Source organism: Ostrea edulis, chromosome 5, assembly GCF_947568905.1.
Source record: "Ostrea edulis chromosome 5, xbOstEdul1.1, whole genome shotgun sequence".
Lineage (NCBI taxonomy): Eukaryota > Metazoa > Mollusca > Bivalvia > Ostreida > Ostreidae > Ostrea > Ostrea edulis.
In genome coordinates this window covers 44213354-44229954 of record NC_079168.1, presented here as the reverse complement: position 1 = coordinate 44229954, position 16601 = coordinate 44213354, and the positions used below count along the sequence as shown (strand labels likewise).

At 35.2% G+C, this 16601-nt stretch overlaps 1 protein-coding gene across 10 annotated transcripts in view; it reads right to left on the bottom strand.

Moving 5' to 3' along the window:
* Positions 1-309: 309 nt before the first annotated feature.
* LOC125650286 (centrosomal protein of 170 kDa protein B-like) overlaps positions 310-16601 on the bottom strand; it is a 66115-nt gene continuing 49823 nt past the window's right edge. For 7 of the 10 annotated variants that reach the window (XM_056164555.1, XM_056164553.1, XM_056164551.1 and 4 more), the window contains 6 exons: positions 10204-10324; positions 7997-9756; positions 7452-7628; positions 4919-5004; positions 3451-3608; positions 310-1909 (listed from right to left, as the gene is read on the bottom strand). In XM_056164555.1, coding sequence (XP_056020530.1) covers positions 1695-1909; positions 3451-3608; positions 4919-5004; positions 7452-7628; positions 7997-9756; positions 10204-10324 — 2517 coding nt within the window. In that variant the 3' untranslated portion in view covers positions 310-1694. The remainder of the gene's footprint in view (positions 1910-3450; positions 3609-4918; positions 5005-7451; positions 7629-7996; positions 9757-10203; positions 10325-16601) is intronic. The other 3 variants (XM_056164557.1, XM_056164559.1, XM_056164552.1) reach the window with 2 other exon arrangements.

The following is a 16601-nucleotide window of genomic DNA, read 5'->3' as shown; positions in this document are numbered from 1 at the left end:
TGTCGAGTTACAAGAAAGATACAGAGCTCACAATTCAGCTCGTGTCATGTTTTTGTAAAATACATGGGATGAATATACAAGTACGAATTTTTGATTGAAAGTCCAGTATCTGTTGTGAACTTTCCACATTTACATCTCCAGAATCACTGGGCCAACTTGAACAGACACTGAACAAAAGGTGAAGATATTTTTTCAGTGCTCAACTGTTAAACAAAGGCTACATGTGTAGCCAGGTACTGGTAGTTAGCAATTTGCAATCGTGTACACTTCACATGTGTATACTTTTCTAAACAGTCACAAGTAAATACATTTCACATTAATGCATAAATTTATTAATTAAATTATCTATATAAAACAATTTGTTCATGGCAACTAAGGCATTTGTAAATAAATGGGAATCATTACAAAATATATTGCATTCAGACTGCACTATTTCAAATCAGTCTCACTAACAACACTATGCTTGAAGCGTAACTAAAAAATAACACACAACAGGCACATAAATATCCATTTACCAGAATGGAATGCATTATAATTCTAAATCTTAGCAACAATAAAAAGCAGTGAAAGATTAGGTGAATAGGTACATTATTATACCACAACTTTGAACTTGTTTTGGTTGTTTTTAAAACTTAAACTGGGGACACAACTTCATAACAACCAGCCATTGTGACTTAGTCACTCATAAAAACCAAAAAATAATACATCACAACTTCAAATCTCCATTTGTACATACAAATACATATACATGTACTAGATGATAACATGGAAATGAGAGACTATAATCAGCTAAATATTCTTTTATGGTTATTGCTTGCATTTTTAGAATAAAAAATTCCCTCATATTAAACCATGGTAAAATATAATATCTACTGTACCTAGAATTAAAGAAAAATATGTAGATAGTACAGCATTGCACAGTCTTATCCATCAGATCTCAAGAAATGTATAAAACAACAGAGTATACTTTTTCTCACTGCCACTATCATTGTTTCCAACAAAAAATCAAGACTTCAATTTGGAAAGGTGGTTTTATAATGACATGGAAGTTGCATGTGTACATTTATAGTACATATAATTATTTCTTCGGCCTACATTGATACCACAGAAGAAAGCACAAACATTAATAACTGTGCATCTGAATTTCCATAAACATGAATGTGTAAAACATGTTAATTTTCAATTTAGATATCTAATGCCACTAAAATATGATCACAGCCAGTTAAATGCACTACCACACATATCACAGAGTTTTAAAACTTGTTCATCAGGTTACTCTTTCCTCACAATGTTGGTTATGTCTGTCAAACTTATTCTCGTTCCCAACCACTATAAAAAAAACAAACATCCACGATATTCTTATTACAGTCTCTTGCCACAGGCATCTATAGAAAAACATACATAAAATTAGTTAATGTAGATGGACAATTCTTGCTCTAGTTGTTTAAGCAAAATAAATCAAAGGTATGTGAAACATTAATGATCCAATTAATATTCCAAAATATGATTTTCAATGTGATGATTTGAAGTTTGTCATTTATACAAAGAATCAATTGAATTCTGAATATGTGTTGATAAAAATTTGTGAACCTAAACAAGTCATTCTTTGCTCCATGTTGAGACTAGAATATATATATATTAAGTAAAATTGAAATTTACATTTCTTTGAATTAAAAACAAAACTGTCTTAATGCTTAGAAGAATTCATCTGCAGTTCCAAGTTCTTCACAATCCGATTCAATGGAGGCCTGATCATCCTTGACAAGCAGAGGCTTGGCTATTGGCTGGAAGCCCGCTAATTCACTGCGGATCCTCTCAATTTCCTGCAGGTACTCCCTCTTCTCTCGCCCAGATAGTCCTGGTGAATCCGAACAGCTATCATCATCTGGGTACAGCGCCTTATTCAGCACTGTAAAAAGATTTATAAAAATATTAAACAGTTACCAAAATGACTGCTATTCCTCATAATGTACAGTTCTCTTTGCACCATTAAACAAACATAATTTCTGTTTATATTATCTCGTATAAATCCTTCTGACAACTGTTTTCAACTATTTTAAAGTCTGCATGGGCCAAAATTTTTCAAAGCAGGGTTGTGGTTGGGCACTTGTCAATGTGAGTAAAGTTTCATGTAGGTAATACTGAAAACCAGGTCACTCACACGGCAAACGTAGTTTTCCCAAAAACATTCCCAAGTTTTGTTCAGATTTAAAAAAAAAATATTTTTCCTTTCACTTTTCATCAGTCAGTTTTTTTTAGAACAGTTTTTTAAAACCATAATGGCAAATGAAAAAGAAAGTGTGGCGGTTTATCAAAAAAGGTCTCAAAGCCCCTGAAAGATCTGCTGGAGATTGAGGGAAAATACAACAGAGCTTGAGAATGAAAGTGAGAGCAAAGAAATTGTGTTTAAAAGATTAAAAGAGATACAGGAAGAGAGAGTAAACTTGAATGCTAGTAGAGTACAAAACAAAAACAAGCATTCTGTTAAGTATTGTATAGCAATAAATATCCCCCCCCCCCCCCCAAGTTAAATTATCTGTGTATATTCTACATGGCTACATTATTGCAGTTATAAATGACTATGCATTTAGTTTTTCTTACAGATGTGTGGTTGTAGAGATGACATTTTTGAAAATTTGTCAATTTTTAGCAGGTTAGGGTGTGCAGGAGTCATGAAATTCACAATTTATGTCCACGTCCCAACTGTTTCATTCCAAATTTGAAAGAATTGGAAGACTAGTTATCAAGACGTTAAAATTGTTTAATTGATAACAAACACATTTAATCACGAAGATCATTTTGGCCCTACCCAGGTTCTAAAACCCCTACCCCTGGGATCATGAAATTTAAGATTCTGGCAAAGGGATACCTGCTCCTTCTAAATATGTATTCAGTTTGAATTTAGTATCAATAGCATTAAAGAAGATGTTATTTAAATGTTTTACACATAAACACCATGAACTATTTGTTTCTACCAGCAAATCTCATGTCACACTACAATGTTCGGTGATCCTGGAAATGCTTGGCAGCTGAGTGACAGTGGTGAAAGGTGAGCCTCTGGTGCATTTAATAACTAGAACACGTAGCTAAGGGAAGGAAAACTTTGACAGAAAACCACGGGTCCTCTTCATTCCAGGGGGTGTCTGCATGGCTAATCACCAGGCTGACCAAAAAACTTAAAAGATTAAGGAAACTCATTGGGGACTTATTTGCCTGCAGGTATGAAAAGGATAGGTGAGGTGAGTTGTCAAGAAGTGCTAATGTATGATGGACGACAATGGAAACTGACCAATAGTGTTAGGTCACCTTAGTGACTCCGGACCTAAATAGTCAGGAACCCACATGGCCCCAAAAGTTCCAACTGCAACCCTGCAAAGTCTTGAAATGGATTTAAGACCACCCCCTGATTATCTTAGTATCTACTCATTTAAATATCATTCCTGCCCTTACTGTGTATTCTGTGCTCTGTTTTCCTCAGATTGGTGAGGATGGCAGCTAACTCCTGATTGGCTGTCTTCCAGCCAGGAATATCGCTGTTGGATGCTGATTGGTTCAAAATGTCATCTATGGGAGATGGTGATGACATATCCTCAATTCTCTGATCCTCTCTAAAATGTTCAACAACTTCGATATAATGTACTTACAGAATTCTTGAATACGGTATTGGGTAAATTCAGCATCAGGAATATGCGGTGGATTTTTCTCAAACTAAATAGATCTTGTCGCCTGAGATGATATTAATCATGGTATACATTGACTCTCACAATAAGGAATACCTGTACTGAACATCAAAAGTACTATCTTTCACAGTTAAAATGCTCTAGGGTGTGACAGACAGATAATGACGATGGACAAAATAATCTGTAAATGACGCTATACTTCACAGAAGACACAAAAAGAAGTTGAAATATATTTCAAATCTGAGTGGATTTTAATTTCAGTTATATGACTGCCAGTGACTTTTATTCATCAACAAAAAGAGTCAACATTTTAATGCCAAAATTACCCAGTATATGGTAGTTTGAAAGACATACACACAGATTCCTAAATATATTCCTAAATATATGCAAAGAATTTATTTATCATATAATTCTACGAGAAGTATAACTCACTAAATATAATTACTCGCTTTCATTTTTCTGTTATACAAGTAAAACTTTTAATCGACATTTCCGAATTCATGTTCTCGTGATTTGATGTCTACTAGTAATTTCACGAAATTAAGTTCTCATGTAAAATAAGGAATTCACAGTAATTCTAAACTATCTTCAATATTCAACAGATTAATCGCTCACAGTCAATCAGTAACAAAATTTGTACAATATCTTTTGAGAAAAATAGGGCACCGCTAAACCGGTACATGATACACCCACATACATCATTGACCCAGGAATTGAACAAGTAAGAAAGGATTATCCACAAAAGGATTTCATCAGAGTTGCAATAACAATGTATTTTGCATTAAAGAAATCTAAGTCCAAGGGCTGTAACTCCTTCAAAATTAGTGGGACAGCATTCACCTTGTAATATGCACATCTACAAATTGTAATCTTCCTTTGTACTAAGTTTCATTGTAATTTCCCAATGAGTTTAAGAGGAGTTGTGAAGACAATGTACTTGCATAAAATAAATCTAAGTCCAAGGGCCCTAACTCCTTCAAAAACCTTGGACAGCATTCCCCTTGCAGTATGCACACCTCCACATTGTGATCTTTCTTTGTACCACAATTCATTAAAATCTCCCAAAAGGGTTTAGGAGGAGTTGCGAAGACAAAGTTAAAGGGACAGAAAGACGGACGACAGCGGTATAGAATAATACGCCCGCATTTTTATGCTGGCGTATAAAAATGAGTTTCAAATTTGAGCCCACCATGACGCATTTGAACTGTAATCATCAATCTTTCTACTACATGACTTACCTAAGCTTCATCAATGTTTTCTCAGTGTTGGTTTTGAGTTTGAGAGACAGCTGATAAATGGAGGACACCAAAATGTTGTCATATGACTGTAAAATAAACAAGACAACTTAATAAGTTGCATTGGACAAAAACAACAATTCAGAAATCTGTTATGTTACTATTGGCTTATAGTATATATTAAAACCTCTCATGATTTACAACAGAGAAACATTTCATTGAATATATATACATATAAATATACATACATACGAGTAGTTGTTTATTTGTAAAAACATGAAGGTATAGATGATCGATACAATAAAGTAAGATGAAATATTGTTTTGATATATAGTCTTTCTTGATGTTCTTCAGCAAACATTAACAACCATCACCAAGAAAATCTGACTACCAAACAAGAAACTAAACTGCCTTCACCACAATTTTGGTTCCATACAAAAAATTTATGTTACATTGCAAGGAATTTCTGACACTGCATTAGCTTCTTGTTCGTATTTTTCGAGTAATTGAGAAAAGAAATATTTTATACATACGATAACAGATCTATTGATATGTATATGTGTATATAAAATACAATAAATATAGAACAAACTATATTGGGAAATACAGAACTTTGTGTACCTTTTGTTAACATACACATATCCCAATTCTAATTCTCCCCACAAAAAATTCGGGCAAAAATAGGTGAAAAGAAAATGGGGCAAAATTTTCCCAGTATAGTCCATAACTATTGATTGCAAAGGTCATTTCAGTTTCATTCCACAAATCTTGGAATCTTTAAACATAGCACTGATGAATCCTTTGCTTATTCCTGTTTCATTAGAATGTTGCAAACTGTAGACAGTTAACTTGGAAATGCAGTATTTATTGCACTTTGCTAAATATTTTCATGCAAAAAAGGCACAATTATGATGATTTTTTTTTCTTTTTAAGTTCCATATTAATTTTAGGAATTATAGAAATTGTGTGATAAATTTAACATCCTCACATATTGTTACTTAAGTACTATGAATTACACAACATTCAAATGTGCTATGAGATTTACATAAAACTTGGCTGCTCAGCGCTCATACATCTAAGCTACAATTTTTTCATTGATCAGATGCAGAGGAATTACATTATGGAGAGGGGTTGGTTGGTACATAAAAATAGTTTACAAGGGCTAAAGCCATATTCGCACTAGAATTGGATTAGCAAGAGAGAAATTACAAAGCATTAGGACAAGATTAAACAAGAGGTACTGTGAGTAATGCTCACTAAGAATACCCCCCGCTTACCCCAATCTCCCAAAGGGTGTTGGTAATAGGTATAAACTACCTCTTTTCTGAGTGTAAATAAAAAAAAGGCACGACAAACCGAACCATATTGCTACTTCGATGTCCAGTGCACGTGACCTTTGACCTTTTGACCCCAAAATCAATAGGGAACATCTTCATCCCATGGGTAGTCCATATGTATGATATGGTGACTGTAGGTGGAAAGGATAACGCTTTAGAGCCCGGAAACCATATTGCTACTTCGATGTCCAGTGTGCTTGACCTTTGACCTTTTGACCCAAAAATCGATAGGGAATATCTTCATCCCATGGGTAGTCCATATGTATGATATGGTGACTGTAGGTGGAAAGGATAATGCTTTAGAGCCCGGAAACCATATTGCTACTTTGATGTCCAGTACGCGTGACCTTTGACCTTTTGACCCCAAAATCGACAGGGAACATCTTCATCCTATGGGTAGTCCATATGTATGATATGGTGACTGTAAGTGGAAAGGATAACGCTTTAGAGCCCAGAAACCATATTGCTACTTCGATGTCCAGTGCGCATGACCTTTGACCTTTTGACCCCAAAATCGACAGGGAACATCTTCATCCCATGGGTAGTCCATATGTATGATATGGTGACTGTAGGTGGAAAGGATAATGCTTTAGAGCCCGGAAACCATATTGCTACTTCGATGTCCAGTGTGCTTGACTTTTGACCCCAAAATCGATAGGGAACATCTTCATCCCATGGGTAGTCCATATATTTGATATGGTGATGGTAGGTGGAAAGGATAATGCTTTAGAGCCTGGAAACCATTGCGTCTACAGACGGACAACCCGATTCCAGTATACCCCCCCCCCCCACAACTTGTTGCGGGGGGTATAAAAAATGGACTCTTTTGAAATTGTACATACATGTACTACATTAAAGTTAGCTGATGTTGAGTTTTTATTATGAAATCTACTGGATTAATTGGTTAGGAATAGATTCATATGAAATCAATTTTGAGGTATGAATATCTACTCATGTACTACGACTGATGCCAGGTTGATGAGCTTAATTTTTCTGCCATGTTTACTTTGAAAACTTGCTCACTTTGAATGACAGTGAGTTAAAAAAAATATACCAAGAAACATGCTCAAACTCTCCTGACACCATTGAAAATTCAAAATCAAAGAAATAAAGCTTGCAAATACATTCCTTTATACATACTCGAAATTCAAACAAGCTGGTAGTATTGAGTATACTTGGGGCAACTCTGTGGGACAAACCTGCTGGGGCTCAAGCTGAGCTTTGTATCTGGTGACGCCATGACGAGTCTCGTGACTCTCAAATGAATTTCTCTTTTTATATACTGACAAGGGCATTAAAGGGGGGGAAGGGGCAGAATTCTGGGGTGGTGGGGTGAAAGCCGATTTATAGCGTCCACAAAGGCCACTGCTTAGGTCCTAAAAACATAACATTATAACAGTATTTAGACTGCTATCACAAGTAAACATAAAACAAAAGTATAGATTTTTTTCACTCAGCTAAAATTTCTTCATCCGACATCAAATATTAGCCCCATCAAATAAGCAATATCTTGAATTGTTAATGATTATGAAAGATTACACCATACCAATTTACATATAAGTATATATACACCGCTACATGTACATTAATCAAAACCACAACATCTACACAATGAGGATAAAAACCATTAAAACAAATTTCTCATACAGGGAATATTTAGGCCAACTTATGTCTGGGAAACTTTATCTTCGCAAATATCTGTAAAACAGTCGAACAACATTACATATGGCATTCAGACATTTACCTGAGTTGACTTGACAATCAAGCTAGCCTCATCCTCCTCTGAACTTGGAAAGATTCGACTTGACTGTGATCGTCCCGAGTAAGGGATGAAGCCTCGCTGATACACACTGTCCGACACAGTGTCTGCACCTTCACTGGCACAGCTCAAATCATCTGGACTTGACACAGCATCCTTCTGTTGAAGAGCTTGCCTTCTATACTTCTGTAGCTCAGCTGTATTGGTGAAAGATGCTGACCTGATCATTTTGGGTTTTCCCTGGTTATCCAACTTGATCTTGACATCCTTTGCTTTGGCCTTGGCCTCTGCAACTGCTTTTCTAGGGTCATACTCCTTCCTCCTTTTCCATGCTACCTTCTCAGCAGATTTAGGAGAATTTGATCGACTTGAAGTTGACGTAACACTACTTCTGTTACTAGTAATGCCTGTAACTGAAAGACCGTATGTGGGAGTGGTTTTTAACTTTGATTTTACATACTTGAAGTCAGGTTTGCGTGAAGAAGTATTGCTACTGTCAAAATTTATGGAATCCTGTGAACTCAGAGATCTGTTAAGCTTAAGACTGTAACGCCCACCATCACTTCTGTTGAAAGAGTTAGACGCACTTCCTGAGGGTTGATTGCGGGATGCTTTATGAGCAATTTGAGCACCCAGACTAGCATTACTCCTTGACGAGGATAAAGTACCCTCTCGGCTTTTCTGCACAATGGCAGCGCCTAAACTCTCCTTGCTCCTTGCAGAGTCCTGTTTAGTATATGGATAACTCAGTCTGTTAGCAGCCTTCATGGATTTTGTGGGAGTGGAACTTTTTATAGAACGAGAACTACCAGAAGATACAGATATATTAGTCAGTGACACACCCTCCGACACTCCTGACTTCGGGGTATCTTGAGTTTCTCCATCTGCCAAGGCCCTCCTTAACTGGAAAGCCCTATTAGGCCGGGTCATGCTAATTGTACCCTTGCCCTTTGAACCAGATCTATTGAAACTAACACCTGTATCACTGCATTCACTGGTTCTGTCTGATGACTGGTTGAGATCACAATTTTCACTTAACACATCTGACACTACTGAGTTTTCAGGAGGTGTAGTGCTTTTGTAGTTTCTTTCTCGGAATGCTTGAAGTCTCTCACTGGCAGAACTACCTCGAGACACAGGTTTATGTTGCAGCAAGCCTCTGGTCTTCGCCAGAGATTCCCGAGGACTAGTATAAACACTGGATTTTACAAATCCTTCATGTCCATTCACAAGAGCTGCTGTGCTCTCCGTGTCAGATAAATTATCACCATCATCCTGAACATATCCATTTTGCAGGCCACCCGGCTTTGAATCCATGCGAGCTTCCATGGCAGCCATGACAGTTTCTGTATCCTTTAACAGAACTTCAGTGTCAACACTTGCAGTACTCCGTGCCGTATCTTTGGGAGTCGAAAACTCATCCATCTGTGTCACAGATGTCACTTCAGTATCACTTTCAAATTTTGTCCTAGATATTGATTCAGTGTCTGTGTCTTCGTAACGTTTGACCACATGATTAGATATTGTAACAGCCTTCTGTTTGTCAGCAATATTGTTGTTTTCTCCATATCGTGGTGTGGATGGACACCTGGGACTCTGACTGTCTGTGCTCTGACTTAATCGGGAGCTGCAGTTACTCCCATCTGGACTTTTTCCAGGAATTGTGGGTAATTTCCTGCCTGTTCCTGGTCGCTTCCGACTCGAACCTTTTGAAGGCTTTTTTGAATCTGGAGACATCATGGTATCTGAAATCATCGAACAACTGTCATTAATTTCCAAATGTCAAGTGTATGGCATCTTAAAAAAGGAATAGACCCCCCCATCTCAAAATATAAGTTATTTCCATGTCAATGTTGATACATAACCTTATTTCATGAATGTCTTACATGCATAATTAAATATTTAAACTTATTTTTATTCTGACACTGATAGCCATTATACTAATAGTGCATACAGTGAACACATTATGATTCATCACAACAAAGTTTATTAAAATAATCTCCAGTTATAAAACTGAATCATTCTCTCTATACCTCAACCCTTAGTATGGAGTACACCTTAAAATGTCTTTTTGACAATGTACCTACTTGTACAAACTACCATACTTTCAGGGTTGTATGATACAGGTGAACAACTCTCCTGAGAAACCAAACATTTTTGAGACGAGATACAGATTGTCCCATTAGACCCACCTTTATCAGACACACTGCTACTGGGACTGCTGGGTTCCGATGTTTTGCTTTTATTAGTCAAGGCTGCCCATTGTGTCACCCAAGTTGGTGCACTGCTCGGTACCGGATCACTGGGGTTCTCCTAAAATCAGAGAAATAAGAAACACATGAAATGATCTCTAGCTACTCTGAACAAAAGTAAATAGAATATATCAAACACATGACTCAGGTAAACCTTCATCAGGTGTTTATGTTAAGGTATGGCTGTTCTAGAGTCTGATCTTACCTGTCCAACAGAGAGAGAAAAAAGCAGAAGAAACCTGTCACTATGTAATGTACACAGATCTTTTATCATCTTCAGCATAAACTAGTACTTTAAATAACGCTCTCTATGAGAACCCTTTTTAACAAATCAATGTATTCAAAAGAGATTTGCTAACAATAGAGTACACCCTCTGAATTTAAACAGCATTTTATATCCTTCAATTCCTCCTCTTTACACAGAACATGGAATTTTATTATTGTTTTCTCAACAAACAAGCAGGATGATCCAAATTATACAGCATAGTTCAATCTATGCATGACTATAAGACAAAAACCATGCCTTTGGATGTACAAAGTGTAACACCCTAAATTCCACAAATAATTTTCCTCTTTCGCCAGTGTTCAGCACAGATGTCAAAACTATCTCTCAGAAAATCAGTTAATAAATTAACAATATAAACCAAAATGTTCAGATTTGACACCAGAGACAATACCTGTATGACCAAACAACAGTGCTAGTGGACAAGCCAGCTGTGTAAAAACTGTCACTGTCTGCCACATATGGATCCCATCACATCAGTACCTCTCTAGATATATAATAGTCAACTTGTTTACTTGGTCAGGAGCTAAGAGAGTTAGGCAATGTATACTAACTTACTGGTAAAGTTTTCAAAATATCACAGTGTACAAAAGTTCCTGAGAGGTGGAAGGTAGAGTGGTACTGGTCCATGGTCTAGTTTATATAAAAATTTTCAGTTGTGTAATATTCATGAAATCAGTGGTGAATTTCTCTACACATTAAATTGTAAAGTGTTGATAGCTGGAAGAAAACAATGCTTACTGCCTCAATATGTTAAACAGAGTAAAATCCTTTCCTTTGAAAACACCATGAAAACGTAGTATTTTCCCCCTTTATGAATACAAGCTCTATATGTGAATCTCTGTTCAATCTAAAAGAAATATTAAACATGAGAGACTTGGATCTACCTGCATTAAAAAAATGAACACCATCTGTCTACATGTGAATTTAAATTCTTGCGCATTCTCTCCAATTTTTGCACATGCTCCAACAATTTTCACATTCTTATCTACCTTTGTATACACTTGACTACTTGTATGACTTGGCTAAAAGCTTACCATTTAAAAAACGATTTCCCAATCTACTAGTGTAAAGACTTAACTTTTCCTATTGGCAAAGCTTTAAAATTTCTATTGTACTTCAGCACATGTACTAATGACAAAACACAACATGGAAATCTAACATTCAATTACTGATAGGTTAAGATCATTGCTTGATAAATCTTGGGTGACATCCATTAAAGCATTTCACACTTGACCACAATTTGTTGATAAATTCACATTTTTAGAAATTAAGGGGACAGGTCTTCTTGATACAACATGGGAAATAAATCTCTCAGGCAGTGAACACACCATTCAAGGAGTGACACCACATTTAAAGCGATAACATATAGCTCATAGCAACATATTTTTGTGTCTGCCAAAATCAAATCATTTTGTCTCCATTACCTTCAAAATAAATGTGCAATGCATGTTAAAAGTACAAACTTTAAGATAAATACTGTCTAATTTGTTTTATAAAACATCATTGGAAAAGATTCTTCAACCTCTTTAACTTTCACTGATTTTTTTCTTGAAGGCTTTTGTTGCATCCAGTATCGTCAGCAGAAATGATGTAATATTGTTTGAGTGAGGTCACAGAATATGCTTTTATCTCTTGTCCAAGACGCAAAAATTATTTTAGCTGTGAAATACTCTAGCTGTTCCTCATTAAATAAGAAAAAATGTGTGAAATTTATGTCTAGACAAAGAAAATTTTTGACAAAAATTTAAGGATCAAAAGCTACATGATGAAACAGTACATAGGGCAAAAACTCCAGTCCTCACACTCAAGGTCACATGGTTACCCATGTTGTTAATCAACCACACTTGCCACAAACAAACTTTTTCAAAAATAAAATAAAAAAAACTAAATTCATATTTTAATTTAAGTGAAATGAATACAATTTACTGTACGAAATGTAATTTCCATGATTTCTCAATTAAGTACAAAACAGTGGAGAAAATCTATATAGAGTTATATAAGGAAGGGTAATATATTTCAACTTTTGTCCCTATTTTGGTTGTTTTTTTAAATTTCATATGTGCTGATTACAACCAACTAATTAAGCCAAAAACTATATAATAACCCATGCATCCATTCTTTTGTTTGTATCATGTGTCCAAAAGACTTAAAGATTCACTGTTTGGACAACATATACTAAATAAATTAAGATTATTGATCAATGTTAATTATAAAACTTCACAGCTTAATTTGCAGACATGTCTGATTTTGAGCCATGACTTAAACAAGACCTATCAATCCCTCAACTGACATTTCCTTTCTCTGCCAATCATGACAATGTACAGAAAACCAAAAGTGGTTAATCTCATAAATACTATAAAGAATACAAAATTGAGACTATAGGGCAAACACGGACCCTTTGGACACACCAAAGATGGGATCAGGTGCCTAGGAGGAATAAGCATCTCCTGTTGGCCAGTCACACCTGCCATGCACCCTCCATCTTGATCAGGTAAATGGAGCATTCTGTAGTCAGTATATAAAGAATGACATAATTGGTATGAGTCACATCATACAACATTTGAGCAGATGACAGGTTATATCATAATATAACAACCATAGAATGAGAAAAAACTGAAGACTGTTGAAAATCCTTATTTCAATAACGAGTGAAGTATATATAATTTTGTTGACAATACTATCATGTAACAAGATCAACGTTTTCTGTACCACAAATACAGGATAAAAAAAAAGATTCCAGTAATTAGCCGATAGTGTGAATCACTGAGACATACCTGCTTTGATGAAACACAATCCTGTCTCCAACATTTGATACACAGAAATATTTAACTAGAAATCAACACCAGTTACATGATATCGGAATGCATGGTATAGTGGTACACCTACAATCTTGCTCATTAGAGATTAACTTAAATAGTTTGCCAAATACACATACACCGAGATATTAATTAAGTGGAAAGGCTTACTCAGATAAACATCTTCAAACTGACATGACATGTTTATGCTGGCATTTTAGGTATGTATGCAAGGTATTTTTATAGATTTCTCTTTTTTTTTGAAAAATTTAATTGATATGAAAATCTACGTTGTTCTATTCATTTTAGAATCAGATAGATTATATAACAACAAAATAAACTGACCTGAATGGTACAAATAGGATAATTCATCCACAAACGACTAGCCATGACAGGGCACTACTAGGGAAAAAGCACTATAAACAAATACACAACATTTGCTGCTGCCTGGTTAATCCAGTTAGATTGCTATCTTGTCTATATTCCACCTCACCTCTGGAGAAGTAAGGGTTCAAATAGTACCTGTCTACAGTTCACAAAGTTTGGCTATCAAAAAATGTTCGTTTTTGTTCACACTTCCTTCAACGAACACAAATCTACAGGTCTATTACAATTTCCTGAAGTCAACCAAGCATGACATTTTAATCTTTTATTGTTAGATCTAGGTATTAAATTACCGGAAAAATGTGCAAATGTGGGGGTGAAATTTAAATCAAGTGATCTATTCATCTAAATGTGATATTTACAGAACTACAAGGAATTTCTTAATTACATCATATTAGTGTTTACCTTAACTTTGTTTTGAGTTACTATGCAAAAACCTATCAATCTAGGTAGGAGGAAATCAAATATGCAAACTAAATCAAAGTATTGAGAAAACTCAGGGGGGTTCAACTAACAAAATTTCCAGTAATGCTCTTTTCCTATACATTGAAATTAACCTCAATTTCAACACATCGTACTGCATTTTATGGACATACTTTGTTAAAGAAGCACTTTTTAATTGTATAGATTATTTATATATTTTGTTTTTTCTGACCATAGTTACCGACTGAGACTGCCCACGCATGCACGCACACACACACACACACATCCAATATTTTTGCCTTTGATATGTTTACAAATTTAATTGTATAATGATAGCCATTTCCTCATAAATAGTAGTCTATTTCAACGGCTGGGATAATCGACAGAAATATTAGTAAAACGTATAAACATATAAAATATAAATTTCAATTTTGAAAATACATAAACAGTAGTAACACTTCATGGTTTAAATAAATTTGATAATCAATCAGCTTGATGTAAAGGGTTGTGAAAAATATTAAATCAATTATTAACTATGCTATTGGGATTATTAGGTGTATTACATGTGAGTGTATTATGACAAACAAGTTTGCATATGCCACAAGGTACAAATTCATCATGGCATCACTGCTGCCCACAACCTATCAAAACATGTCAATAAAAATAAACTATACAGACCAATGGAAAATATCCATCTGTCTGTGAACCAGGTGGCTCTTCAAAAAATGCTTACGAAGAGAAAGTTTAATCTTTTAATCCCACAACTGTAATGAATCGGGGTGATTTTCATTCAAATATTAAGTTTAAATCCATGTTATGATATTGTGCAAATAATTCATGGTATATGGTTCAAGATCAAATTTGTGTTGTATATATGAACTGAAAATAAGGTCAATTTATATCATTTTTGTATCATCAATCCCCCACCCATAAATTTTCTTTTCCTAGACACTTCCATCTAAGCTCCCATAATTACTTCTCACCTGAAGAAAAATATTAATATCCTCTCCAAATTTCATAGTAACACCTCAGAAAGAATATATCACAAGAATGAGGACAGAATTATCATTATTTTTTAACTTAATAAATACTCCTGTCACCAAAGTGAATTTCCTTTTCACACCTAAAAAATGTCCTTTTAAACATACATCAGCAATGTAAATCAGTGGCCCATCCATGGACAGTGATACATAACTAAGTGACGGTGTCCCAAAATCCCTGTCTGGGCCTCTCAATTACTGGGGCCATAGGGAGAGGTGAAACAGACCGCTCTCTCAACCTAATCAATGTTACTACAAATTGTTAGCACAGTGAAGTGAGAATGTGTACTTTTTGTATATTTATCCATAGAATACCATCAAACCAAGCAATTACATTTAATCGGACCATATGAGTAGTCAATAGTTCACAAAAACCTGTTCAGACATACCTCATTAACAGTTCTCACTACCTAGACTGGGAGCATAATCAATGTCCAATTATATCCTTGTTTTCCTCTGTTTTGCAATAAATATGTCACCAACAAAAATGACATCAAATGCAATACACAAAGCCAGGGGAATGATCTATACATGGGACTGTATAACATGTATATAACCATGTATAACAGCATACAATGCACATGTCCACGTATGCACTCACACACAGTCAAATCAATTACTCGTAAGACATTTTATACAGTCAGTCATTTGTTTTCATGATGAGCAGCTTTTCACTCATCTAATTAAAATTTACAAACAATCAAAAGGTAAACCACAAATGCTGACATAAGCTTGCATTGAAGACCGTGAATTAGTCATCATAATGTATAATAATCAAAGGAGGACTCTGATGCTAAAAATAGGGGAAAAAACCAACCCTAAATGTTGTCAAAAGACAGAAGTACGTAAGAGTTTGCCACTAAATGTGCTCTCCTTTGTACCTGGGTAACTAGCGAAGAAGCCATAATAAATCTATAAAAAAATCAATTCAAGAACAGAAATGGCCAGGTTATTTTGAAATACGTTTTACAGGAGTTGGTTACACAAAGTAGGTACCATGCTTAAAAAACGACCAAGTTCAACTACATGTAAATTTTCCTAAAAATGTCTTATCTCTTTCAAAAGACACATGCACATCTTCAATGTGTCCATAACAACTGTACAAAGTTTGAGGAATGTCAAGTTAGAGGTGTGAGAGGAAATGATTCCACAAAGTAGGTACCCTATTACAGCAACGCCCACCTACCAGCCAACCCATCCGCTCGCCATTCACCATTCTATGAGCTGGATGCAACCCGGCCAAAAATGATTGAACAAGGTGAGGAAAATGCCAATTCATTGAAATACAAACTATAAACATATTTTCTATCATAAATTTTCTCTTATGATGAACTGATATTATTTTTATTGTTTAACAATATATATATATATATAAAATTCTGTGATAAAATTAAATATATTAGCCACAAT